The sequence below is a fragment of the Micromys minutus genome (assembly GCF_963924665.1).
Source record: "Micromys minutus genome assembly, chromosome: 1".
Classification (NCBI taxonomy): Eukaryota; Metazoa; Chordata; class Mammalia; order Rodentia; family Muridae; genus Micromys; species Micromys minutus.
This window is the reverse complement of record NC_137969.1, coordinates 128,902,363-128,927,935: the sequence shown is the minus strand read 5'-3', so window position 1 is coordinate 128,927,935 and position 25,573 is coordinate 128,902,363. Positions and strand designations below refer to the sequence as shown.

At 38.5% G+C, this 25,573-nt stretch overlaps 1 protein-coding gene across 3 annotated transcripts in view; it reads right to left on the bottom strand.

The window, feature by feature from the left end:
- Positions 1-2,285: 2,285 nt before the first annotated feature.
- Positions 2,286-25,573, bottom strand: part of SLAIN2 (SLAIN motif family member 2) — a 56,601-nt gene continuing 33,313 nt past the window's right edge. The window contains exons 4-10 of one of the 3 annotated variants that reach the window (XM_080914600.1): positions 24,287-24,448; positions 22,004-22,363; positions 21,371-21,508; positions 17,508-17,531; positions 14,003-14,080; positions 6,536-6,851; positions 2,286-5,133 (exon numbers count right to left, since the gene is read on the bottom strand). In XM_080914600.1, coding sequence (XP_080770726.1) covers positions 5,067-5,133; positions 6,536-6,851; positions 14,003-14,080; positions 17,508-17,531; positions 21,371-21,508; positions 22,004-22,363; positions 24,287-24,448 — 1,145 coding nt within the window. In that variant the 3' untranslated portion in view covers positions 2,286-5,066. The remainder of the gene's footprint in view (positions 5,134-6,535; positions 6,852-14,002; positions 14,081-17,507; positions 17,532-21,370; positions 21,509-22,003; positions 22,364-24,286; positions 24,449-25,573) is intronic. The other 2 variants (XM_080914601.1, XM_080914602.1) reach the window with 2 other exon arrangements.

Sequence of the window (25,573 nt, the reverse complement as noted above, 5' to 3'; positions counted from 1 at the left end):
TTTTTGAACTGGCTCATGCATGTGTAGTGTCCCCTACTCCACCTTTATGATTCTCAGGGTTTTTTTTTTTTTTTTTTTTTTTTTTTTTTTTAAATGCTGTAGTAATTTAACTCAAATAACCCACTAGTGAGGTACCTTAGAATTCGGGGGATCTTGACTTTGGTACTCTCGGGTGTGGGACAGAGAATTCTGTGTACCAGCCGCCTTCCAGGTTATGCTAAGGTTTAACTTTTAACAGACCATCTTCACTCTTTAATTAATGGTGTCTGTTTTCTTTTAAAAGTATTCTTGGCTTATGGGTTGGGGAAGATGGCTCAAAGTGCTTGGCCGCATAAGCCTGGAGACCCGAGTTTAATCTCATATAAAGGGCTGCGATGCAGCATGAGCTTGTAATCCTAAGCACTGGGGAGGCAGAGACAGGAAGATCCCTGGGATTGGCTGGCCACCTAGTGTAGTTCAATCAGCAAGCTCCATGTTTAGTGAGACCTCGTCTCAAAAAATAAGGTGAAGGGTGAAGACACCAGACAGACAGACAGATACATATTTTGTTACAGAACTGCCACTGTATTCAATACTGTCAACCCATGGCTTGGAGCCTGGGCTGGAGTTAAATCAAGCTTCAGTAAAAAGCTAGAAATATGAACATTACACTAATATGTGTAGTTTCTGGAAGCGCACGTGTCTCCCCAGTCTACAGAACAGCAGTCTTCTATGATTCCGGAGCCCAGAAAGCTAACTGGCAACCATGACTGGTTTCAGTTCCAGACAGGAAACAGCTCCAGATTTCCAAGAGGGAACTGAATACCAATGTAATTGATTTTCCTCAGATTTGCCCTAGTCTTCTAACTTGTAATAACAAATGTTTAAAAGAAGAGCTACTCCACGTTTCAACAATAAACACAACATGCATGATGAGTGTCTCGGAGACAGTTTTATGTGTGTACAAACTAAATGCACACAACGCTCCTACAGCGGGAGTCACATCCTCTGCCAGTGGGTGCATCCAGAATTTTAAATGAGGTCAACTTTGTATTTTAAAACCACGCTCGGTAAATGCTTCAGTACTGAGTTCTGAATCGTAGAGCTGTAGGCAATCATTTGTCTTCATACTTACCGCTTTCTGTTTATTTCTTAAAGCAACAGGTATATATTAAATAGCAATATTTAAATAGTAAGCAATTTTTATTGTGATCCACTATTAATAATTGACAAATTATATGGAGGACTTAGGGTAAGGTATGTTTTGATGCATGTTAATAATTTAACACAGTATTTAACATTTTAAAATTTTCTTGTGGTGAGAATATTCAAAATACCTTTAGTTATTTTGAGATGTACATTATTCCTGACTATGAAACTCCCTCATGTGCAGAACAGCAGAGTTTAGTTCCCTTGAGCTATAATTTGATAAATGTCGACTAATCTTTCCTAAGGTGACCTAAAGTAGTTGAGAACTGGTTTGAATTTACATGTAGTTCATAGTCTTAAGTTGTAGTAAATCTTATTTAACCCAGTAGATTTCTACTTAGGAAGAGCTGAAATTACAGCCAGAGTGCTCCTTAAACTGTGCAGTCTTCGCTAACACTTCTTTTTTGTATGGAGTGCAGACTCACCCTTCTGCTTCAGCTGGAAAGGCAGATGTGCTATGTGCCTGGCTCCCAAGTAAATCAGTATAGTGAGGGTTTCATTGGAGATACAAGGGCTTAGACAAGCTTCTCATTCATAGCTGACCTAAGGATACTGACCATTATTATGCAGGTTGTTAAAGTCTTTAGCTGTCTTGAGAGAAGAATTCCAGTGTGGGGCATCAGTTTTCTGTGTCATCATCAGTAAGATGCAGGCGTGAGCTTCTCCGACAGAACAGAGCTCACTGACGAGCACAGGTCTCAGTTGTTCCATCCATGAAAGAGCCACATGATCACCTAAACTAAGTGTGTGGCTTAGGGATGCATGGAGGTTACCTGTTGGGAACTTCCAGCCAACACCTCCTGCTTTATAGATGCTTTTTCTAGCTACACATCAATTCCGAGCACATTAAAAAACCTCAGGCAACAAACTCAACTGTGAAGTTAACTGCAATCGCTCCAAATGACTCAACTCTGAAACGAGGAGAGCGACGTGGCGACACAACCCAGCTCCAGGCTGGGAATAAAGAGCAGCGAGACTTGAGTCTGTGCGTCTAAAAAACCAACCGAGAACGTTATGAAGACCAACTGTAGGTAATGGGTTTGGGAGAGAAGAAATCTTGCCATATCCAGAAATTAATAAAACACTTGGAAAATAAATATAGATTTAATAATAAACATTATGGTCAGGCTGTTTATTAAGGAGGCAACCACATATTACAAGTTCAGCTATAGAAATGTTTGCAAATCAAACTTCATGTGATCTAAAAGGACCATGCATCATACTGTCAAAACTGGACACCTGTACAGTGAATTATGTCAATTTGAACATACATAGTCTAGATCATCCTAGAGTTATACAAACATCTGGGGCCACATATGTAATTTTCTTTGCTTTCAAAAAAATTTTTATATCTATATATAAAAGTGATGTTCTGAGATAATTTAAAAAAGTATCTGACAATTATGAATGGTCCCCAGTTTTACAAAATGTGATTTCCAGGGTATGAAAACTGAGAAAAGTCAACTCTTCAGAGAGTTTTGTATAAACAAGTTTTGTAGAAAAATGATTCAGCAAATGCTTGAGTTAAGAATATTTATATTTTTCCAATTCTTTACACTTTTATTAACACACTTACAAAAAATAACATCCAAACACTGAGAAAATTAAATAACTTTGGAAGCAGAGGTTATAGTTTCTGCTGACATACAAGTGACAATTCTGGGCTGTTGGCACAAAATAATCAACATTTATAACCCTACTACTATATATCAAACATAAGTTAAAATCATAGGCACTAGTTCATCAAATCCACATTTCTTCTGTACGACTAACCACAGTAAATCCTTAGATTTTTCCCAAACAGAAAAACTGGCAATACACAAAGGCTTTCTAGTAAAAAGGCAATTTTTCTCTTTAGGAAACCAAAAGCCAATAATCCGTGGTAGTACAGCAGCAGCTGAAATAATATCACCAAACTCAGATCCAAAATACATTTTTAAACAAGTGATGAAATAGTTTAATTAAAAAAAAATAGATATTTTTTTCTGATGCAGCCATTTAAAAACAATGTTAAATAACCTGAATATTCCTTTTGAAACTGATTATCTAACTTAAAAAATGTAATAGATGGTTCATTAAAGTTCTTTTAAATTATTAGATTGCAGCATTTATTATTTTTCAGCGGTCACACTGAACAGAGACCTGTCTGCTGTGTGCACATGTGACTCCACAGAGACTGGCTACGTCTTTGTCACTTATGAGACACAGGCACCAAAGCACATGCTCCAGCTTCTCGGAAAAACAACAGTTTTTAGTTCATCATTATGGATAACCGTGACAACCTCTATCCCTCTCATCCTTCAAATGCAAGGACAAATGTCTTCCATCCTACACTACAGTTCCGGGACTGGCGCTGCTTGTGCTAGCGAGCTCACCGGCTCCCTGCTGGTCCAGCGTCAGCCTGGGCAGACTGGGTCTCTATTGTCACCAACTTGATGCTTTCCTGAGCGGGAAACTTGCCCTCCCTTTCTCTCTGCATTTCTACTTGCACCTTACAGAACATCCTCTACTTACAGGAAACGAGTTCAAATCCCCCGCCTATATGTGACCCAACTGCCAATATTTAAAACTGTCCAGATTAAGTATTTAAAAAACAGACCTCATTACAAAAAATGAGAAGTCAGCTACAGTTACAGTTTGGTGATAATCCGATAAAAACAAAGCAGCTGATTTCAAGGGGTACGTACATACATATGCCATTAGAGCAAGTATTTAGCAAAGTAGAGGTGGATGATTTGTTACCAAACAATGAAAACGTTGATGTAAGGCAGAATCTAAGTTAAAGGGACAGTATCTTAAAAGAAACTTCATACAGTTATTCAGTTCAAAGTGGATCGACTACCACATAACAGACCGTTCTGCCGCTTAGGAGCAACAATACAACTGTCATCACTAGAGATTTTTATAGTTAAGTGCATAGATTTTCCCCTCCTCCTGTGATATGGTTTTATTCCAGGTTGTAAGTTCTGAGGTGTTATTTTGTCAAGAACAAAAACACATATAACTGATCTTTTGCATCACAGAAACCTGGTAATGGAAACAGATCTTTTAGTTCTGTGACAGAAAACAGCATGTGAGTAAGCTGGCTTCAATAGCAAAGGCCATCTTTCCTGAGCCAGGAACTATAAAGTTAGAAAGATTGTATCACTGACATGTGAGCCCTTCTGGCAATCAAAAACAAGTACAGAGAAGTCTTGAGATGTTGGTGCAAGGCGGTGGGCGTGCACTGTGACACCGTCTGGATGTGGCTATGTGTGAGCTATGTTTAAAACCTAAGATACTTTTCCCAATGAGCCTGCGAAAGTAATTTGGAAAACTTTCCTAAACACAGGCAGCAGTGTGTTTTAAGTCTTTAGCTCAGGTCCTTCCTTTTTCTCTCCCAATCTTTATAATTTACTGTATTCTGAAGGACTAATAAAACAATGTAATTAGTCAGAATATGAGTTCTTGTTAACACAATATTTATTGATACTGTTTGTACAGTAAGGTAGGTTGAACGGGAGGTTTGGATAGCCTAAGTTCACCATCTTCCCATGTACACAGCTGCTCTCTTTACACGTGGGCATTTCTCTTTGGCATCCAGTAGGTATTTGCCCAGATATTGGCCTTTGTCATATAATGAAATGAACCGTGTTTCTAGTGAACAAGCTAAGCGACCCGTGGAGAGTGACTGCATGATTACCAAAACATCCGATGTCACGTGGCATTAAAGTGCTGCTTCCTCGTCTCCGTCAGTTGTGCTATTTATTAAGACAGAGAGGCTGGGAGTTTGCAAACCCCAAGAATCTCATCTGAAGAGTCTGCATATAAAAGTTGGTTTCAGCTTGGTGAAGGGGTGTCCGTGAAGCCGTGGACATCTGTGTCCTCATCTCTGCTGGTCAGTAACAGCCATCTTTCCAACTGTCATCTTTCATGCTACCATAGGTTTTAGGAGCTGGTAATGATCTGAAATCAAAAATCTTTATGACTTTTTATGTCTGCACAGAATGCTACCTTACGATTTGTTACATGTCTTCATTATTTTTCAGGTGGCACGCTGTCTCACAGTATACCATGAGGGTTATTTCAGGGAATTACTAAGCTCTAAACAACTACTGAACAACCTTTCCTTGCTTGGCAACTTTAAAACTTTTAAATGTGACTACACACAGGATGAGTCTCCTGACCCATTTTTGTTAATGTGCCTGTGGAGTTAAGACAAGAGGAAAAGAAAGTTCCTAACACACAACCAGGCTAGGGTCGTGGGGGTGAGAGGATGGCTGTGATGGTGCCACGGTGTGGGCACTGGGTGAACAAAGCATTTGAAGTCAGACAAACTTGTAATTGACGGTCTTACTAGTTGTATGTCCTCAGGGAAATTGCTTTATTTCACTAAACTTCAACATATTCCTCTAAAAAGCAGAGTACTTATTGCTGTGACAATCAGACGTGGTAAGAAGCACACAGAAGCACAAACTCACCATGTTCTCATACCAAGTCTAGAAATGTGAAATGTTTGTATGAAGATGACGCATGTATGATGTATGATGTATGTATGTATGTAAGGTACACACAGCTTAAATACAAGATTGTAACTTCTTTTTTAAAGAAAAGTTTAGTTACAGCTAAACTTTTATAAGCTAGTTAATCTAAACTTCCTGAGACTGCTAATGCCCTCCTGAAGGGTAGAGATCATGTGGGTATGGTTTACAACCTTCTTGGGATCAGAATCACTTCAAGATTAAATGACAAAATGGGGCTCAGAATTATCTGGAGTAGAAGGTGAATCTGTACATTTAATAAAACCTCTGAAGGGGACTGGAGAAATGGCTCAGTGGTTGAGAGCACTGACTGCTCTTCCAGAGGTCCTGAGTTCAAATCCCAGCAACCATATGGTGGCTCACAACCATCTGTAATAGAATCTGATGCCTTCTTCTGGTCTGTCTGAAGACAGCGACAGTGTACTTATATATAATAAATAATCTAAAAAAAAATTAAATAAATAAATAAATAAAACATCTGAGACAATTCTGAGTTGCACCAATTTAAATAGCTTCTACTCAGAGAGCACATCAAGTAATCCCCTTGTGTTATATTATCTTTGTTGATCTCAAAATGAACAACTGTCACAACCAACTCAAGTGTCTTTAACCACTCTGTCCTAGGAGTTGCCTGAGATGTTTCATCATGTTAGGCAACTGAGCAAAATGGAGACTTTTTCAGAACAAGGAGGTAATGCTTCACTTAAACTGTACTCATGTGGTGAGCTCACCACAGTTCTTCACACTGACAACTGAATGCAGACAACTGACCACAAGCTACTCCTTTTCATACACTCACTGTGCTTGAGTACAACATTTACACTTACCTTCGAACAGGCTGTACAAGCTTGCTGCGAGGCACTGGTATGCCCCCCGCAGAAGGGGCGCTAGGCCGGGGCAGGCCACTCCTCACTGCAGTTGTCCCTGCAGGTCTGGTTAGTGTGGCGCTGTTGATATTGCTGGAAGGGTTTGCTGGGGCTGTGTTCTGCACCACGGGAGGCCCAGGTGAGGAGGTGGTTTGTGTGAACTGTGTAGTTTCTTGGCTACCAGAACCAGAGCCATGGTTACTAAATGCTTTCACTGGTTGCCGAAGAGCCAATGGCGATGGTGCTGCAGGGGAGCGGAACTTGCCTGGAGAAGGTACTGTATGCAGAATAGCAAAGGAAAACCAGTGTTTTCTGAGGGAACCAAGTACCAGTGAGACCACTGTTTTGTTACAACCCATGATGACTGAGCACTAGAATATCTCTGAGCCTCAAATGAAGGGCCTTTCTGGTCTAATAGAAAAAGGTTACCTCAGAGGGCGACAAGCTGTTTTGAAAGAAGTACATTAATCAGGGTAACCTGTATCCCACAAGAATAGGGGGTGGGGCACAGTACCATAGGGACCAGCAAGATAGCTCAGTGGTAAAAGGTGCTTGCTAGATATACTTAGAAACCCAAGTTCAATCCAAGAAACCAACATAAAGGTAGGACTTGACAAAGTTGGCCTCTGACCTCCACATATGCTGTGGTGTACAAACTATCCCCACCATACTGTTGCTTCCATGTGTGTGTGCACATGTAACACAGTAATAAATAATTTTAGTCACCACATGATTATGTCTCACTGTAGAAACTAAGTAGGTCACACGGGAACTTTCTAAAGGTCAAAGGAAGGGCTGGATATCCATGTGGATAAAAATCCAATGACTACAGCCTCACAGCCACATATCATGTGGTGTAACTAGAAATCAGGAATTAGCAGTTTATACTATTTTAAGTCAGCTCCATTTTAAGTCCGCGATAATTCAGTGCATGACAGTGCTTGCCACACACGACAGCCTGAACTAAATCCCTGAATCCAAGGCAAAAGGAGACACTTCTGAAAGTTGTTCTGACACACGTGTGTGCAATCCAGGAGCATATCAAAAGTTCTATGAAGTTATAATGCCAAGTCTACTAAGAAAAATGTGTTTATATTAAAACAAATGCCAGGTAGATAAAATGAAATGTACGATCTGCATTGCTTCCTAAGTGAAGACAAGATTCAAATACGTACTACTGTCAAAGGTCCCTTTGACATAAAGTTTAATCTACTTAGCAGCCTGGAGATACTCTAAAAGGATCAAGCCTTAAACCAGGGGGCAGGGAGGAAAAGACACCCCTATGGGATGGGACACCTAGCCCTAGAAAACAGTCTGCTCTAACAAATTTCTGAATAACTGTCCACAAGTTGCTGTCCATGTGGGTAAATACACTGTGTTTGTAAATAAGGTTACATTAACACACACTCATTCTTTTATATGTAATCTATGACTGTTTTCAAGTTATAGTATGTGGTTGAGAAGTTAGAATACTAAGACCATGTGGCCACAAACCAAAAGTAGTTACTATCTGGTCTTTGAGAAAATAATCGATCTCTACTATAAAGGCTTAAACTGGTTTGTAGGAAATATAATCACTTGACATAATAAACTTCAACAATACTTAAAAGATTAACAATATCCGTCACAGAACAATGTAAGCTTCCACACTGTCCACCATCCACTACAGAATCATGAAACACAGAGGAACAAGGGACCAGTATGGAAGGCAGGAAGAACTGAAGTCAAGGGAAGCTGCGAGGCCTGAACAGCAGGAGAGGACTTTGCATGGGCTCTTACACAGGCTCAAAGATACAGATTTTAATGGAATGAGAAGAGAAATATGTTTTCTGGAAAAGCACATGGAGCTTTCTAAAGAATAAGAACTTAGACCAAAATGCTAAACTCTGTTTTAAATGCTGTTAGGGGCTAACAGCAGCTTAGATGAAGAAGAAGAATAGCTTTAACACTGACAATGATCCAACCCAAAGCACAGAGAGCAGTAAGAAGACTCCTAAAAGGCCTCCATGAACTGCAAACCAGCACTAGTATCTTTTAATGTACATTCCTGAGTCCCTGAATTGGGGAGATACTGTATGACTGAACAAGGCCATTGATAAAAACCATAGCTCATTCACCTAGCTGTGTCGGATCCCTGGAGCCACATTTCAATGTGAGAACTGACTCCTCAGAGTCTCCTCTGCCTCCACACTCATGCTTTGGCACATGCATACATACATTTACATACAGGAAATAAGTGGAACAAAATCACCAACCAACCATAACAACCCCGCCACCCCTCCCTAAGGAGGGTAAAACAGGAAAAACACAGGAACTCTACACTAGGAACAGTATAATGAAATTTCTGAGAACCAACAAAGAACTTTTTTATTCTCTTCTCATGATGTATCCTAATTAGTTTCCCCTCCCCCTATTCCTCTTATATGGATTCACTCCCTTTCTGCCTCTCAGTAGAAAAGGATTCTGTGCTCAATTCTGTAGCACACATACTAAAACTGGAAAACAGATTAGCATGGCCCGAGTAAAGATCACACGCAAAGTCTTGAATCACTCCATATTTTCCTTTGCAGCAATAATAAAATGAAACTCTTTAAAAAGAAGAAAAAAAAGCACAGGCTTCTAAAAGATAATAAAAAATAAAATCCTATATGTATAAAACAAAGCTATTACACTGGACAACACAAACAGAAGAAAGACCCACTCATTCACATACTCAGGAACCCCACTGAAAACACTAAACTGGGGTGCTGAGGAGCACTTCCAGAGGTCCTGAGTGGCTCACAACATCAGTAATGGGATCCAATGCCCTCTTCTAGTGTGTCTGAAGACAGCTATAGTGTAGTCATAAATATAATAAATACACTAACACTGGGGTGGGAGAGGACATAGGAAGGGGACAGGGTGTGTGTGCACAGAGAACTGGTGTAGAGGGACAGTGAGAGAGGTCCGGGAAGGTGAATGGAAATGGGGTTGGGGTATCTCTAGGATATCTAGAGACCTGGGATGGGGGAGGCTCCAGGGAGTCTCTGAGGGTGACTCTAGCTGACACTCCTAGCAGACGGAGCCTGATGTAGCCACGGGTAGCTGGGTCGGACTCTTAGTAGAGGGATAACAACACCAACCCACCCACAATCCTTATGACCCCAAATCTGTCCTGCCTACATGAAGTGCAGGAACAAAGATGGAGCAGAGACTGAGGGGATGGCCAACCAATGACTGGCCCAACTTGAGACACATCCTATGGGCAAGAACAAATCCCTAACACTATTAATGATACTCTGTTATAGGTGCAGATAGGAGTCTAGCATAACTGTCCTTTAAGAGGCTGACCTAGCAGCTGACCAAAACCAATGCCGAGACCCACAGCCAAACATTAGACGGAGCTCAGGAAGTCCTATATTAGAGTTGGGGGAAGGATTGAGGACCGTGGAAGAGATAGGGACCCCACAAATAGACCAACAGAGTCAACTCACCTGGATCTTTACCACAGACTGAACCACCAACTAAAGAGCATACAAAGACTGGACCTAGCGTACCCCCTCCCACCCCACACATATATAATAGGTTCCTCAACAACTGGAACAAGAGCTAACCTTGACTCTGGTGCCTGCCTGTGGATCCTGCTCTCTTAACTGGGCTGCCTTGTCTGGCCTCAGGCCTCAGTGGGAGAGGATGTGCCTAGTCCTGCAGTGACTTGAGATTCCAGAGTAGGTTGGTACCCAGGGGAAACTCTAGCTTCTCAGAGGTGAGTAAGAGGGGCCATGAGAGGAGGACTTGGATCAGGGTGTAAAGTGAATAAATAAATTAATGGAAACAAAACAAAACAAAAACCAACCCACTAAACTGAAAACTAAAATATGTGTGGGAGGACCTGGAGCAGACCTACACAGGCCCTGTGCATGCTGTCCTAGTCTCTGTGAGGTGACATGAGCTCTGACAGTGTTGACATAAAGGATCTTCCAACAATTTTTAAAACAAAAAAGATGGGATACCAAGGAGATGGCTTAATGGTTAAGAACACTTGCTGTCCTTGCAGATTTGAGTTCAGTTCTCAGGTATCACATGGCAGTTTACAACTGTCCTTAACCTCAGTTCCAACAGATCCAGAACCCTCTCTTGGCATGCATAGGCACCAGACATGCACACAGTGTACATACATACGTACAGACAAACATCCATATATAAAAAATAAGATCTAATAAGAGAGGACTAGAGAGATGGCTCAGTGGGTAAGAGCACTGGCTGCTCTTCCATAATACATGGATTCAATTCCTAGTACCCACATGGTAGCTTACATCTAGTCCCAATGGATCCAGCATCCTCTTTAGGACTGACTCCAAAGGAACCAGGCAGGTACATGGTACAAAGACATACATGTGGGTAAACACATATAAAAATAAATAAATCTTGAGAAAGAGGAAAAAGTAGCTAAAATATCAGACTTTTTAACGGAATCAACATAAAACTAACAGAATAACAATGCCTGCCTGAGAGGCTAGTAAAATGGCTCAGCAGCTAAGAATGTTCACTGCTCCTGCAATGGATCAAGGTTTGGTTCTCAGAACGCATATTCATCTTATAACTGCCTGTAACTCCAGTTCCAGGGGATATGGTGTTCCTAACCTCTGCAGACACTCCTGTACGTGTGGAACGAACACACACACACACACACACACACAGAGTTAAAAGCTGTCTTACTTCCACATTCCATAAAATTACTTTTAAACTCAATATAAATATGTTTAAGAACATATAAATATAAATATGTTTAAAAATAAAACCCCACAAACCAAAGCAACAGCAACAGCAGCAGGAGGGGGGGAGGAAGAGGGGGAGAAGCAGCAGCAGAAGAAAAAGCAGCAGCAGCAGAAGAAAAAGCAGCAGCAGCAGAAGAAAAAGCAGAAGAAGAAAAAGCAGAAAAAGAAGAAAATTTGTTGTTAGTTTTTCTACTTTAGGCAGAAAAGAAAGAACATCAGGTACCACTTCAGTCTGAATGGAGCTATGAGAAAGGGTGACAGTGGTTTTATTCCTGATGATCAGCACTTAAAGAGAAGTGGCTTTGACTTCAGCCCTGAGGGATATCTGTAATGAGTCAGTACTAGATAGTACAGTGCCGGAGACTGAGGTCATGACACAAACTCCAGCCCCAGGGGCCTGCTAGGCACATGTTTTAGCACTGAGCTTGGTTTCAGACTCTCACTGTATTTTCAAGCTGGCCTTGAACTCACGCCCTTCTGCTTCCACGTTCTGAGTGCTGGGCTACAGGTGTGTAACAGCATATGCAGCTGGACTAATGTGGAAGAGGGGTATGAGGAGAACTCCCAATACACCACCACACACACACACACAAGCATGGATTACCAAGATAAAACCAAAACAATAAATCCCCAAAGCTCACACACAGACAAGTAGAGATGCAGGAATTCCAGTACCCACCAGAAGACTGGAATCCTTTAAAGAGTAGGTAGTTTACTGTTTGACTTGGACTCACAAAAATGTAGCCATTTTAGAAATTCAGTCAAAAGGAATTATCTTTTAAAAATAACAAGCACAGAGTAAATCTTTAAGAATGCAAAAGTACACAGAGCAATAGATATTTCTGATGTATATATTCTGTCCTACTACAAAAAGTAAAACTCATCTGTTTCCTGCTCACCTGTACTCTGTACCCTGGCAACCCCCACCCACTTCTTCACTTCTATTCTTCATCTCTGATCTCCACTTTACTTTCTGCTATAAGGTCGTTTTGAGAATGAGTACTGGCAAGATGATTAAGGTATTCTGTGTGGTTCATTATATATAGCATATTAGCCTGAAGGTCCACCCATGCTGTCAAACATCATGGGATTTCATTCTTTTAGAGCTGCATGATCTCATTGAGGCCACATTCTGACATCCAAATATCCAAGCATTCACTGTGGACAATCAGGCTGATTTCAAATTTTAGCTTTTGTGACTAGTACTTCAATAAGCAAGGGGATTCTTGGCTCCAAACTATTTAGTGCCCTCTTTCATAGCTACCTCTGTTATTTCTAGTAATATTTGCATATCATCAGTTTGAGCCACACAGTCTTCATTTTTTTTAAGGTTTCTTTTTTTAAAAAAAAATTAACTAATAGTGTTATCTGTGTGGACATATGCGTGTGTGCATGCACCTATAGATGCCAAAAGTACATCTACAGATGTACAAGATCTCTAGAGTTGGGAGTTATAGGTGTTTGTGAGCCACTTGAACATCTGCTGGGTGCTGTGAGCTGAGCTCAGGTCTTCTGGAAGACCAACCAGCAAGTGCTGTTCATTCCTGAGTTCTGTCTCTATTTTTAGATTTTACCTACTGGCTGTCTCAGAGATTAAACATGATCACTTTTTTGCTGTTCCTTACCCCAGTCTCCTAGAAGTCCCCTTCTGTCAATAAAGCTATATTGTGAATAGTGTTTATATTATCATGATGTAAATACTATTTATTGCAGCACTGGAGAATGTATGATAATTATGCTTTACATTCTTTTGTTTATTTTTTGCAGTCCAGGACCTCTATTTCTCTCTGTACATCAGGTCATGAATTCACAGGGAAGGGGCTCCAGCAGCTCAGGCTCTCTCCCTTAGTTCTCACAGAGTACGCTTCTCTGGGTGGCACAATCAGGCTGGCGCTTCAGCCGAACCCAGGTGCCCTTCTCTTTGGCTCCTTCTTCTTCTGATGGATCTCCTACACCAGCTTCAGGAAGCTGTCTCTGCTCTTCAATCCGTACATCCCCTTAGCCCTTAACTTAATTGTTTACGGTGATGTCCACGGCATGCTGGGTGACACTGTAGACTCTTTTGCCGTGGTAACACTTTTGGGGACATTCCTTTCTGAACAGTGCCCATTCCCTTGATGTCTACATTATCACCCTTCTTGTAGATTCACATGTATGTGGCCAAAGGAACAACTCCATGTTTCCTAAAAGGCCTGGAGAACATATAATGAGAGCCTCTCCTCTTTCCCTTTGTGTTCATCATTTTGGCGAGTTAACTTGTGTCTTAACCTCAATCAGTGAATAATTCAAGTGTTCTACCTTATGCCAAAAAGAAGTAATTTCCAAAGACCAACACTTGAGGAAAAAACATTAACAGATAGGATGTGTAACATTTATAGTACCCATTTGTCCAGTTTTTATTAATTTAAAACAATAGTCTTTGATTTTAGATTAGTAGAGAAAATGACAAATTATCACTTAATCCTTTCAGAACAATTCAATACATACCTCTGAAGAAAACAGGTTTCTTCTGCTATTATCCATACAATAGGGAATTAATTTGCATTATTTTATGAAGGAAAAAACACAAAAAAAAAAAAAAACCCCAGGCATCACTGACTAAAAACCCAGAGGTGTGAGATCTATCTGCACCACTTGCTCAAGTTCAAACTCAAGAAGAGGCTGTCGTTACCTCTTTTTGTAGATGAAGTTGGAAGCAACTGTTTGGCTTTGAGGGAAGTACGAGGCAAACTTTTCAGCCTTTGAGAAGCTGTTGAAAAACAAGGAAGTATAATATTTGCTGGGAAGTACAAGGTAAAGGCTATACCTTCTGTAAACCTAAACACTTAATAGAGATTTAAAAGTTACCAAGGAATAGAAACCATGAGACAGAGCATTAGAATTCTAGAAGCGCAGGAATTTTCAAGTGATGCTCCGTGCATTAAGTTGGAAAAGAAGAAGGGCAGAAATCTTAGTGCCATTGAATATTCTTAGGACTAGTTTTTTTTTTAATATATAAAAAAAAACCTCTAATATGTCAATTGGCTGGAATATCAAAGAGAAAACAAGCCACCAGCAGGCATGCGATAGATGCGAAGGTTGAAAGCACAAGGATCAAAGTGGTGAACACAGCACACAGAGTGGAAAATACAATAACACAGAAAACACACAATATGTGTTCAATGCAAAAAAGGAAAAAAAACACACATTTTGGCAAAGCAATTATTGATAGATAAATTGCTCCAAAATCAAACACTAATTTCCATTCTCAAAAAGGAGAAGAAAACTCAGAACCAGGCAAATCTTTTATTGTGTTTAGTATTATCTAGCTGTATATTCCAACTACTTTATATCCCAGGCAACATGTCTGGTCTATAGACACATTGTGTGTGTGTGTGTGTGTGTGTGTGTGTGTGTGTGTGTGTGTGTTGAGGGGTCTAGATCAGTTAGGACACCTGCTTTGTAATGTGATCAATGAGGACTGCTAAAGTCGCTCTCAAACTTCTGGTCTATTAACTATACAAAACTTCCAAAAGTAGGATGTAAGACAGCCTAGAGCTGCTCAGGGTCAAACAGTGCCAACTACTGTAATTGAACGTTACTCTGTTCCATCCCAGTCACCTAGCTAAGTACCTCTAAACTGCCACTCAGAGATACATTTTCTATACTTTAAAGAATTGTTCAAAAGAACAAATAGAAACAACAAAAATGCCAGGGTTCTATTCCTACAAGACTATTTAAGTAGGGCATAAAAAAATAATCATTGGATGATAAAGGGACATCAGAGAGAAAGGTTGAAATTTTGTTACTTCTACAAAACCAAAGCACTCCTATGTCCTCACTGAGATAACCAACTTTTAAAACAGCAAATGTTTTAAATTAGAAGAAAAACTTCTAATTTTTCAGCACCCCAAAGCTTACTATGGCAACATAGTGTTTGATGCTAATGTAATTCAAACTTGGTCAAGCAAACAAGCCAAAACTTCTCCAGACTTGGGTGGAAAGTCTGTTACTTTATACCTATGACCACACAATTATAGGACACTATCATTAAATGCTATTCAGCTATTTGTCCCAATGTTCTCTGTCATTCATATTTCCATCCATCCATCCATCCATCCATCCATCCATCCATCCATCCATCCATCCATCCATCCATCCCAGGTACTGTGGGTAAAATAGATTCAATAGCCCACTAGAAACTTTTCCTATTCTAATGAAATAGTTAGAAAAGGGGAGAATGAAAATCAAGTAGCAAAACCCATAGGCTTCCAGATAATGATGGCTGCTAGGCAGGAAAGTAAGTAGGAAAGGAGGAAGAGGAGACTGGAGTTGCATTATATACAGGGTAATCCATAAAGATTCCCTGAAGATGACATTTGCTCATAGATCAAATGAAGAGCAGGAAGGAGCCACGTGGGGCTCTGGAGAAGGTATTCCAGACAGAGGAAGAAGCAATAGTAAAGAACACTGAGACTGGGGATGCCAAGTGCTTAAAGAACAGGCAGAGTACTCTCAGGTATAAATGACAAGAGGAAAGCAAATGTTGGCAAACCATAAGCCATTTTAAAAAATATTCTGATTTAGTACGTGCACAGCACATAAGACGTGCAATGATGTACAAGCCCAAGGACAATCTGCAGGAGTCATCTCTCTCTACCCATCAGCAGAGTCCCAGTGTTGCTGACTCAGGTCATCAAGGCCTCCATGCTGAGTCTGCTGCCTCTCCTCTGCTTACTCTCCTTGGCTGTGGTACAGGCTATCTCACATATAAATCCTTGGCTGTGGTACAGGCTATCTCACATATAAATCCTTGGCTGTGGTATAGGCTATCTCATATATAGATCCCCAGTGCTAGGACTTTTGCATATTCTTAAATCATTTCTACTGAATAATTAGCACACAGTGACTGACAAGTCTACAAAATGTAGACACTTAAATGTGTATTATTTATTTTGTTAAATAAATTATATTTTTTTCAGTCAAGGTTTTACAAAACTATAGCTAAAATAAGTGGTTTTTAAACTTGCATATGTCTAAAAGAAATCAATTGAGGTACTTAAAACAATGAGAGTATGGGCCTCTTTGAAATGTAGTCAGTGCTGAGTGGTAAAGGCCCCAAATCAACTCATTTATAAAACTGATAGTCCTTAAATATTTTACTAGTCTTAGATTAGCCAATTATATAATTATTGCATATAATATGGTTCAATTCATGTTTTAAAATATTGCAAAACTGGAGAAAAGCCATTAGTGCTTTGGTGGTAGATAAAACCTCGAGGAAGTCCCTTTCTTGTGAACCTCAGAAGACAAGCTACACAAAAGTCATCACCTGCCTTGGAACAGAGCAGAGTAGAGTAGAGCATGGTACTGGTTCTATATGCCTCTTCTCTGGGTCACATCTGTATCCTATTCCTGTATTGGCTAAACTGACTACAGTTCAGTCTCAGATCATGCCCCAATAGAGCCACCCAAAAGTGTTCTCTAAGAGGCCTATGTGTGCAAATTAGGCTGGAAGTGGTCTTCAGATAGTAACGGGGTACTACAAGAGGAAGCAGTTTGGTCTTAGTTGTGTGAGCCTGAATTATATGCTTGATTATATGCATATCTGCTCTCTACAAAAATAAATGTGTATTTGTGACAATCCAATGTTATAATACATGTAAAAATACCCCAGGTATTATTAAAACAGTAATGAAACTTTGGATAAAAAAAAAAAAAACTATGAAGTCTTAAGGTTTTCACCTATTCTTTTTCTCACCCATCAGCCAGTGATTCCTATATTTTTCTAAAAACTAAACTTAAATCCATACTCTAATAATGTTAGAAACCAAGTTATTGTCTCTTAAAAAATTCTATCTCTGATAAAGTCCTCTCCCTTTAGTTGGGAAAACAAAAATCAAAAAACACAAAACAAAACAAACAAAAAAAACCTGTTCTGGTTTCTTAAATGCTCTGGTTTTCTTAAACTTTTTAAGTTACTCATAATTCATAAATATGAAAGTTGAACATATATCGGCACTGCCATAGTCCTCATATTTGAATGCCAGCATCCACAACAATGCAGCCATAGCAAATAAGCATATACAGATAGTGACTGGCATAGTAACAAGGCAAAGAAGTGGCCCAGTGGGTAGAAATCAGCAGCCTGGCAAAATTAGCTTCATGCAGACCAGCAGATGAGACCAAAGCTTTACCATTCACAGCTGAAGAAAGAATTCCTTGAGACAAAATGAACATTAGACTAGTAACTGAAGTTTTAAAGCAATATACCAATTCACTATATAAATAATAAAAATTGCTATTGTTTTATATATATATATACTTTCATATCTACTTTGATAGTATATATCAAAGTAAAAACTACTAAATCTTTGTACTAAAGAATTTTATACATAAAGCATAATTACATATATATTTTAGCCATCAAAAATAAGTAAAACTTCAAGAAAATAGGTAATATTAACATAACAAAAATCTAAATTTTTATCCACTATACTTAAAATTAAGTTTTGAGCTTGTTAATATTCTGGATTTTCTATTTTCCAAATACATTTGTGCAGTGCTTATGTGGACATTTTAAATTATAAGTAAGTGTTACTGTGGCTGAAAATGTAAGAAAGAACAAGTATATACCCAGCTTTTAAAAAGGATGATAGACCAACTCTTTTACCTACACAATTTTTTATCAAATGCTGAAATGCAACTTTGTAAAACTGCACATATATTTTCCATATAATAAACTAGTAACTGAAAAACCATTATGCTTTCCCTATTCATTTTTCTTATCAATAATATGACTGTATGCTGACAATTCTATTGCTGGAAAAAGCAGTCAATTATCAGAGTTTAATATTGACATCTGCTAGTGTATTATTCCAGTCCTAAGTTCCCGAGCTGCCTGTTCTCTTATCACCATGAAGCTTCAGGATGTTAAAATAGTCTAAGTAATGGGATGAAGGAAAACGATTAGGCAGAACTAGTTTCACACAGAGGTTGTTTGGAGATTTATCATGTAGAATTTTGAAAAATCCAGATCTTAATGATCCTAACTAAATACAACCCTGTCCTAGGAGGCCAAGTGCAAATGTTGCTTCGGCTCTGAGGAGAAGCTAAAAGCATGGCTCTACTGCCTGTGAGGACTGCGGCTCCCTGACACTGCAGGCTGGTACTGGTGTCAGTGACATCTGACACATTAACCTCATGTGTCAATGTGTGCGTTTAAAAATATAAAATTTACCATTCTCTATTTCAGAGTTCAAACTCTACCTTTAAATTCATTTTTAAAACTTTTTGATAATTTATGTTTCTAATAACAACAATTAACGCCGTTAAAAACCACTATCAACTCTTCACTAAGTAGAAAATAGAGTTTAAGTTTACCTTGCTAAATAAACAAAAACAAAAAAGCATTTTAGTATATGCCCAGCAGAATAAGGTATATACAAAATCTTGAGTAACATTTTTCTACAGTGCTTTAGCTTGCAGTCTCAAACTCTGAAGAAGAAAAACAGTATTTCTGTATGGTCTTTACATCTTGGTAATAAACCATGGGAATGACAAATCTCTAAAGACTTCATATTCTGGAGCTGGATCAACACAGTTTGAACACTAAACTGCCACTTATTAGCATGCATAGCCACAGGTAAGTTATAGATTACATAAAAGTAATTCCAATAGCTCATTTAAAAAAGCGTTTTTTTTAAACATATGGCTGTTTTGCCTGCATCTGTACACCACATGTACACCTGGTGCTCAGGAAGCCACAAGTGGGCACTGGATACCTGGAAATGGAGTTACAGACGGTTGTGAGCAGTCATGAGGATGCTGCGAATGTAACTCAGGTCGTCTGGAAGAGGCTCTTAACTAGAAACCATCTCTCCAGACACCTTGATTGATTGTATACTCATGTCTAGCCTAGCTGGTAAGCAGACCTTAATGCAATGCACAGATGTTGCTAATGTGCAGCCATTCTTGCACCATGTACATAGGCCCTAGTTTAGCCATTTTGGCTTAAAGTTATCACTGTGTCCTGCTTTGGTCTTTTTTTTTTTTTTAAAGAATTATTATGTTATATTATTTATTTTATGTATATGAATAAACCATAGCTGTCTTCAGACACACCAGAAGAGGGCATCAGATCCCACTACAGATGGTTGTGAGCCACCATGTGGTTGCTGGGATTTGAACTCAGGACCTCTGAAGAGCAGTCAGTGCTCTTAACCACTGAGCCATCTCTCCAGCCCTTATTCTCTGGTCTTCTTTTTATGCTGCATGTGTCTGTGCAACACTTATTGTTCTTAGCCCTTTCCTTTCATTAAGTTATGCTTCACACTCTTTTGAGTGTCTGACATTTGCTGGAATATTCATTTGTTAAGAATTCGCATGGTGTTACTGTGACAGCTAGTATTACTTCTGTAGGATCATTACTACTTCAGTTAATGTTCCATGAAAAAGTTGCTTGGGATTTAAGTTTTGTGTTCCAATGCTACTAACTCCTCTAAATCTCATTGTTTTTAATGTAAAATGCTGAACAATTCCAATCTTTCAAGGAATCTATGTCATGCTAGAGTAGAAATGCCCTGACATAATACTTGTCAAAAACAAAGGCAAACATCTATTAGAAATATAGACTGAAAAGAATTACCTTTGTGAAAATCTGTCATATTCATGGGTTGATATTCATCCAGTCATCAAAACTAAAAATGTAGTCAGGTCTCACTATACAGACCAGGCTGGATTTGAACTCAGAGATCTGCCTAGTATGCTCGAATAATCGGAATAAAAGGATGTACTATTATGCCAAGACTGAACTTCATATCTATCTTATTTCAGATTTAACTCAATAATTAATTTCCCAAAAATTTTATTAAAAAGGTGATCTATTCTTAAAAAATAATGGTTTTGGTAATTTGTTACCTTGAAATTTAATCTGTATTACAAATCAAATTAGAAATATGATTCAATCTGACATCTATGCTGATTAAATATTATACTGCTTACACAGAGATTAATCAAATAAAAACTAAAAAATTTATATGAGCAGATACAGATATTAAGTGAAATCATACAAACCCTTATAAAATACTTTTGTTTTGCAAAGAAAACACACAAGTTTTGCTATAGATTTAATAGACTGAACTATACTAAACAACCAATTACTTTTACTATTACACAGCTTAAAATACGTAACAGTAAACTTTAATTTTGTTTCAATTCTGTGGCATTGGGGATAAAACCCAGGGCCTCATGCACACTCTCTAACTACTACCACTGAGCTGTACCTCTCTCTCTAGAAAGTCTAAATAAAAGCAAAGCCTATCCTTTTAAAAACAGACTCAAAAATTTTTATTCAGTCTTCATGTGTAATAAAGGCTTGACTTTTTATTTTGTGACAAAAATTATGTTAAATAAATATAGGCATTTCTATGATAGCACAACATATATATTCCTTAATAACCTTAAACTACATAGCGTTAAGAATTAAAAAGGAAGACCTTAACTGGGAGTGGTGGCACAGACCTTTACTCCCATCATGTGCAGGACAAAGGCAGGAGGATCTCTGTGACTTCAAGACTACCCTGGTCTACATTTTGAGTTTAGGAAAGCCAGGGCTACACATAGTGACCTATCTCAAAAAACAAAACAAAACAAACAAAAAAAGAAAAACCGAAAGCAAAAGAAATCAGAGTGTCATTCAGTTATAAAAACTGGTTAGAAATATTTTGAAATAATTTTTAATGTTACTTTACTTTTAAAATATATATATATTTTATTATATATTTTATGTATTTTTTATTTATATTTTATATTTAGTTATTGGGCGGGGGAGTGCTGGAAGGAATGGTGCACATACCATGGTACAGGTATGGAGACTAGATACAGTTTTCTTCTTCTACCATATGAGTTCAAGGTTTCTAACTCAGGTGGCCAGGTTTGCCAATGAGTTCATTAACCATCTGAGCTACCTTGCTATATTGTAGCAATGGCTTATGTCAGTTTCTATAATTTCCCCTTTCTGTTTCTGAATGACATCTCAGAGTGTAAGGAAGGTACTTACTGGCTGAAGCCTGAGGCTGCATTCGAGGTATTCCTCCATTTGGCACTTGAAAATTGGAGTCACTTCTACTGCTTTTCACGGAGTCAACCTGTGTGTTCGATGTTCGGGATAGGTTTGGAAGACTGCGTCTAAGTTTTTCTATAATGATGGGATTTTGAATAAATAATAATAATTAAAAAACATCAAACCATTCTTTTGGATACATATTAAGTATATCTGTCCAAAAGATACTAAGTATAATTCAAAGTAAAATACTTTAAACATTTCTTTCTGTATGCTGAAGAAGTAACAGGAAATTATATGGAAAAAGCAAACCCAGAGATTATAAAATGAAATAAAGCACCCTTAAAGAAACTATAAGTTACATAATCAAACCTAAACAAATAAAGGCCACTCCATGAATAAAACAAAGCAAACCCTTAAAAATTTCCCATGTGCACTTAGTCCTGCATTTGGGTTTGAGACTTACATTAGTAACTGACAGATAATTAGTTTCATACTTAATTTACATTCTCATGTTTACATTAATCAAACAGTGATTATGACTACCTTTTAAAAATAAAACCATCAGGGCAAATGCATGCTTTTTGCAGTAAGATATGGACATCTCTTTCCCAAGTTCTGCTGTTTTACCTTCATTTTTAACATTGCTTGTCTGTAAATCTGTGGGATGGCCTTGGAGGGAAAGGCGAGGCTGCTGCAGGCGGCTGATCATAGGCTGTGGGGAAGCTCTACTGTATTCTATTCCCCGGGCAGGAGACCGTGAACGAGGTGAATTTCGAGGCGACTGCTTAGGAGATGGTCGGGGTGAATTTCGTGGTGATGGAGAGAACCTATTAACGGCAGGGTATACTGCATGATGCATACTATCATCTTCATCATCCAAGCTCTGCGCATCCAGTTCCTGATCACTAAAAGTGCCCCGCCTCGTAGAATTGCAAGATGAACCAGAACTGCGTCGAGAGGTGGTGGCTGCATATTCTTGCCGGAGACCTAGCAACAACAAATACATCATTTAATTCTTTGACTATATTTTCAAACATTTAAATATTAAAAATATGAAGTAAATGATTATTATTGAGAAATTCAATTTAGGGTATTAAAGTATACAGAAAAATTCCTTTTCTACTTCTAGAATTTTTCTATATAAAGTTGCATAAATTATACCCCAAAGTTATTTTTAAATTGAATGAAAATGTATTGTTTGCTTTACTGTAAGACTTCTTCCTCTGGAGTCTAAGTAATAAGGTAAAGCCATAAATTAAAAACAAAACAAAGCAAAAAGCAGCTCTACATAAACACAGAGCCTCAAACCTGGACTGAAGGAGCACTGAGGGAGAGGATGCAGTACTTAGCATAAACCCTTTACTGCTATAAGGAGGGGAAAGAATCTAGGTGTGTCGTCAGCAAGTCCTGCTTGCTACTGGCATCCACTAAAAGGGATGGTGCAGGCAGATTCAAATCTTTATGCACAGAAACTGGAGGGCATTCCAGTGTACCTTTTAAAACCACAAATCCCTGGAAAAGGAGATAAGTGGCAGAGCAAACATGAGGTGGATCCCCACGAACTATAGAATAAAGGGCAGGGAACCCCTCCAAATCCTTAGAACTCTAGGCTCATGTAGTCCTGTAGGTCTGGGATGTGCAGAACTGAGTTACATACTGCAGCAAAGAGCAGTAGCAGAAGACAGCAATGCAATAGGCAACACTGTTTTAGAAGGAAGTCAGAACCCAATGCAGCCTCTTCAGTAACAAAGGAGAACTTGGAGCAAGTCACAATCACCATAGAATTTTGCATTTCTCACTGTAAAAACAAAGGCACTTAACCAAGCAACAGCTCAAATAATGTAATTCTAATTTTTAACTACTGTACACAAACCTTAGAAGAGCCATGCTGTAAGAATAAAACCACAGCTTTAAAAAAGGAGGGCAGGAAGATGTTTGCAATCTTCTAGGGTAATGGTTTAGAAAGAACTAAGTATAAAACATTATTATTTCTACTATTTGCTACCCAAACACGTAGCAAAGCTACAGACCTGTCCACAGAAGTCAGTGTTCAAAGTAAAACCCGAGTCTGTCCTAAGGTACAGAATTAGGCAGCATTCTCTTTCCTGCATGACCCTACACTGACTCAGAAGAAAGCTGTTCTGAGCTAAGGAGTCAAGGCAGCAGGAAGCTCTGCAACTTTCTAGAGGAAGTCATACCAAAGTGGAAATGACCCAGTGGAGCAGCAAACAGTCTGCAGTTTCTTAAAACATACAGCTTGGTAAAGTGCACATATCTTACAAGACATATCATGCATATAGGTATAACCAAAGCCCTTGCATTTCTTAGCAATATTCCATATGCTTAGGCACTGTTAAGACTCTGACATGTATCTCACTGAAAGGTTACAGGATCATGTTATAGTTTATTGTGTTGCATCCTACAATATACACAGACTCAAGAACAGCACCACCACCTTCTTTATTCAAAGAGAGCCAGGGCATCCATCCTCAGAAAGTATAAAAAAGTTTTGCCACTGTGTACTTTGGGGGTGCCAAGGGCAACAATAGATACTGGGGCTTATTGTTCTTATGAAGATACAGAGTGCAACTGTGATACCACAATTTCATGGAAGAATCATAATTGAAAAGGTAAAAAGGCTTCCTAGGGTATTAAAAACACAGTAATATACAGAGTTACAGAATTACAGTAACAAAGCCAATACAAACTGTACGAAGACAGATCCCACTCTCAGACCTAATATGCCTTTCTTGTCCTTCCCACAGCAAAGCTGTCTTTACGTAAAGTACATATGTGGCATGTCTCTGAAATGTTTACTTCAGCATCTATACTTTTGTCATCTTACTGTGTTTCATGACACTTTAAAGCTGTGTAGTAACAAAAACCTCAACTTTAAGAATGAAAACTTACTTTCTTCCTGCATCCGGGCCAGAATCTGCACATCAGTTACATCGTTTAGCTTATAGTTGGATCCAATGGAGTCTTCATCTAATTCTGAAGCACTTAACTCACTATCTACAGAGGACTGAGGGCTCAGTGGAGGGTTTCTATCTGATGAACTTCTGAAGTTACCTTTAGGAAAAGGAAAAAAACACATCAAATCTTGGAAGAAAAAAAAAAAAAAATAAGCTAAGCATTTGGTACAATTAGCCAAATAATTTCATTCTTTGATTTGGTTTTATTCTGCCATTTACAAGACTCCCCAAAACTAAAATTAGATACTGACCTCATTAAGGAGAAAAAAAGTCTAACTTAAGCTCCACAAAATAATTAAGCTTTCAGCAACTGCCCAATACACAGGTTAGACCAGTGGTTCTCAGCCCTCTTAATGCTGTGGCCCTTTAACATAGTTCCTCATGCTGTGGTGACCCCACATGTTGTGACCATAAAGTTCTTTTCTTGCTATTTCATTAACTGTAATTTTGTGCCGTTATGAATTATAATGTAAATATCTATGTTTTCTAATGGTTTGAGGTGACCCCTTGTTATCCACAGATCAAATACCATTGAGCCAGAGAATTTCAACTTTTATAAGACTGTCAGGGAAGCCATTCTGTAAGTAGATGAGTGTATGATACAGTGTTTTCTTCTCTTAAATTTTGTCATTAGCAACATCATATTTTCCTTGAAGAAAAAAATGTACTACTTTTCCTAAGTACAACTAATTTTTTTAAAAAAAAGTATTTTTTTAAACATTTAAGAACCAGCTCCCAAAAGAATACTAAATTAATTTATCCTACATGATGCCACGCTTGACAAACTAGTGAAGTAAATAGATGATAGCAAGGAAATTAGTTATGTTTTTCAAAGTATTATATTACACCAAACCAAAAGGAGAAAACTATAGAAACAAGAAATACATATGAAAAATTAGTGTTTCTTAGGCAATACATTCATAGGCACCTATTTCATAGAAGAAATGATAAAAGGCTCTTTGTTTGTTTGTTTTTTGAGACAGAGTTCTACTTTGTAATATAAACTTTCCTTGAGCTCACTATGTAGCCTCGACTAGCCTCCAACTTCCAATCTTCCTGCCTCAGTCTCTCAAGTGCTAGGTAGGACTACAGGCAAGGCATGTTAATATATCTAGTTTTCAAAAAAATAAAATAAAATTCATGATTACAGTTAAGTAGCCACAAGCCTAGTTTCAGACCCACTGAAGATCCCTCTTTGTCCAGGAAACATGTTTATAAGGAA